The sequence below is a fragment of the Acyrthosiphon pisum genome, chromosome A1 (assembly GCF_005508785.2).
Source record: "Acyrthosiphon pisum isolate AL4f chromosome A1, pea_aphid_22Mar2018_4r6ur, whole genome shotgun sequence".
NCBI classification, from domain to species: Eukaryota; Metazoa; Arthropoda; class Insecta; order Hemiptera; family Aphididae; genus Acyrthosiphon; species Acyrthosiphon pisum.
The window spans coordinates 134,586,490-134,588,933 of record NC_042494.1 but is presented as its reverse complement, the minus strand read 5'-3'; the positions used below and the strand labels follow the sequence as shown (position 1 = coordinate 134,588,933).

Genomic DNA, 2,444 nt, shown 5'->3' with positions numbered 1-2,444 from the left:
AATGAAAGTTTTTACCTACCTATATCTACTTATAATAATTTATTTTGATTTTTAAATATTTAAAATGACTATATATACTGGGTTATCCATTTATCATAAGACACAAATAAATGCTAATTATGTAAATTATTATGAATTATATATTTAAAATCAAGCCCTTTTATCATAATTATATCAATGTACCTACATTATAATTAATTAATACCTATATTTACATAATATATGTTTATTAACATTTGTTGTCTGGTTATAATAAAGAATAACAATTCTAAATAGTAAATATTAATTTATAATTTTCATTTTAAACAACTTTTATAGAACAACTTTTAGACAACTTTTATTTTTTGTAAGTGTTTATAATGTAAAATTACTAGTTATTGTATTAAATTATAGGTTTTGTATTCAGTTTCAATCATATTTGTGAATACATTTGGTATTTGAAATGTGGTCTGTAGTAGAGTTCATTGATGATAATTCTGTTGAAGTGGTACCGGCCTATTGGCTAAACAAAAACACATGCGCTTGGCCGAAAAGAAATTCAAAAAAATTCATTCAGAAAAAGACCAAACCAAATGAAATTGAGTTTGATTTTTTAAAGGCTCGTAAAATGGGAAAAGATAGAGGTATGTTACTGTATATTATATAATTGATTATATAGCTGAACATTATTGAAATGATTCATTGTATGATTTACATTTTTTGTAGTTCAGATGATTATGTTATACTTATTTACCTAACATATTTATTTTTATTTAGATAGCTATACTTTAGCAAGGGAAAAGGCTAAAAAGGCAGAGTATACATCCGACTTATCAACAACACCAACCAAGCAAAAATACGATAATATGAAACCTACATTAAAAACTAAAAAAAAAGATAAATGTCAACAAAAAGAAAATAGTGTCTTATGGAATCCATCTTCAAGTGAAAGTATTGGTTGGTTAATTTATATTATTGCTTAATTTAAGAAATTTAATTTTTCTCCAATTTTTATTATAAAAGTATAAAAACATATTTTTATAGTTGATGACAATTATAATACCAACCGAGAATCAAATTTAAGTCCTATGGCAGAAAGTATTCTAGTATTATCTGGTAAGTTGTAATTGATAAAGTAAGCAATATGTGTATTTAGTAACTAAAATATAATTAATCACCGACTATATAATAATAATTAGAACATTGAATTATAAATACTTATAATAAAAAATGACAGTTCATTTTTATCTTATTTCTATTTTAAATAAAAAATGAAAACTAACTGCAAACTAAAATAATAAATATTAAATGGTATTACCTAATGTATGATTTATATTAAATATTTAAAAAAAATAATTAATATATTTTTACTTATATTCTAATTTAAAAAAAATTGTATTTGATAAGTATATGAAAATATGAACTTAATTGTAAGGGGATAAACCTAATTTCTAATAGTATTTAAAAAAAATGTATAGTTTTAAACATTGTTTTTAATATAGGTACGCCAAGTTCTCCAGCTATACAGCTAATCCCGACAAGATTACCTTCAAAAATATCTAATAGTTCTCAAAGCACTGTTATTGCCGTAAAAAAAAAAAATTAAATTTCAATAAAACAAGTCATTCTCCAAGTCCAATTTCTACACCTGATAAGACAACAAAAATCACTGGTAATACATACTTTAAGAATTGTCTTAATAAATAGATTTATAATCTATTGTATACATGTTTTGTTTTATTTATCTTATGTTATCTACTCACTTTGTTAATTTTAGTTTTAATTGTACGTCTATCATATTTATATACAAAAGTTGCTTGACACGAACAAAAAAAATTGTACTTATATTTGAATAAAATATCTCAAGTGCAATAATTAATTCCATAAAATGCACATATTTTAAATTTAATTTATATTGTTGCTAGATGAGATTCTAGAGGGGATTACACATGTTATTGATGAATCTTTCATTGGTGTAGTCAACACATCATCATCACCATTTAAGATTTCTCATGCATCTTATGTAGATACACAACAGTCAGCATCATTTCCCAATGAACCACAAATATCAGCACCAAATGGAATACTTGGTGAGTAATATATAAATTAAACTACAATATAATGTTAATTTTATAAATGTATAAATGTATAATTTATTTTTAATCCCTATATAGAATTTCTTCAAAAAATGAATCGAACCATCTGTAATATAAAATATGATATTAATTCATTAAATGAGAAGGTTGACAAAATGTATGATATTATATTATTGGAACCAAGTCGCTTTGATCATTCTTCTACAGAAAAAAATACTGAAGATATATTCCAAATGGAATTATCAAATCTTCCATTGGAAACAGAAGATGAGCTGGAGGAATTTGAAAAAAAACTTACAGACAATAAGAATTTAGAATGAAACTGGTAAAAATAAAATTCTGATATGCTATACTTATATTATAGTTTTA

At 23.2% G+C, this 2,444-nt stretch overlaps 1 protein-coding gene across 1 annotated transcript; it reads left to right on the top strand.

Annotated features, from left to right (window-relative positions):
- The first annotated feature begins 399 nt into the window (after nt 1–399).
- Nucleotides 400–2,371, top strand: LOC107884376. The gene is made up of 6 exons (XM_016806279.2): nt 400–623; nt 757–936; nt 1,024–1,095; nt 1,482–1,651; nt 1,905–2,069; nt 2,154–2,371. Exons 1-4 carry the CDS (start codon nt 443–445, stop codon nt 1,583–1,585), a joined length of 537 nt encoding a protein of 178 aa, XP_016661768.1. The 5' UTR covers nt 400–442; the 3' UTR covers nt 1,586–1,651; nt 1,905–2,069; nt 2,154–2,371.
- Nucleotides 2,372–2,444: the final 73 nt, after the last annotated feature.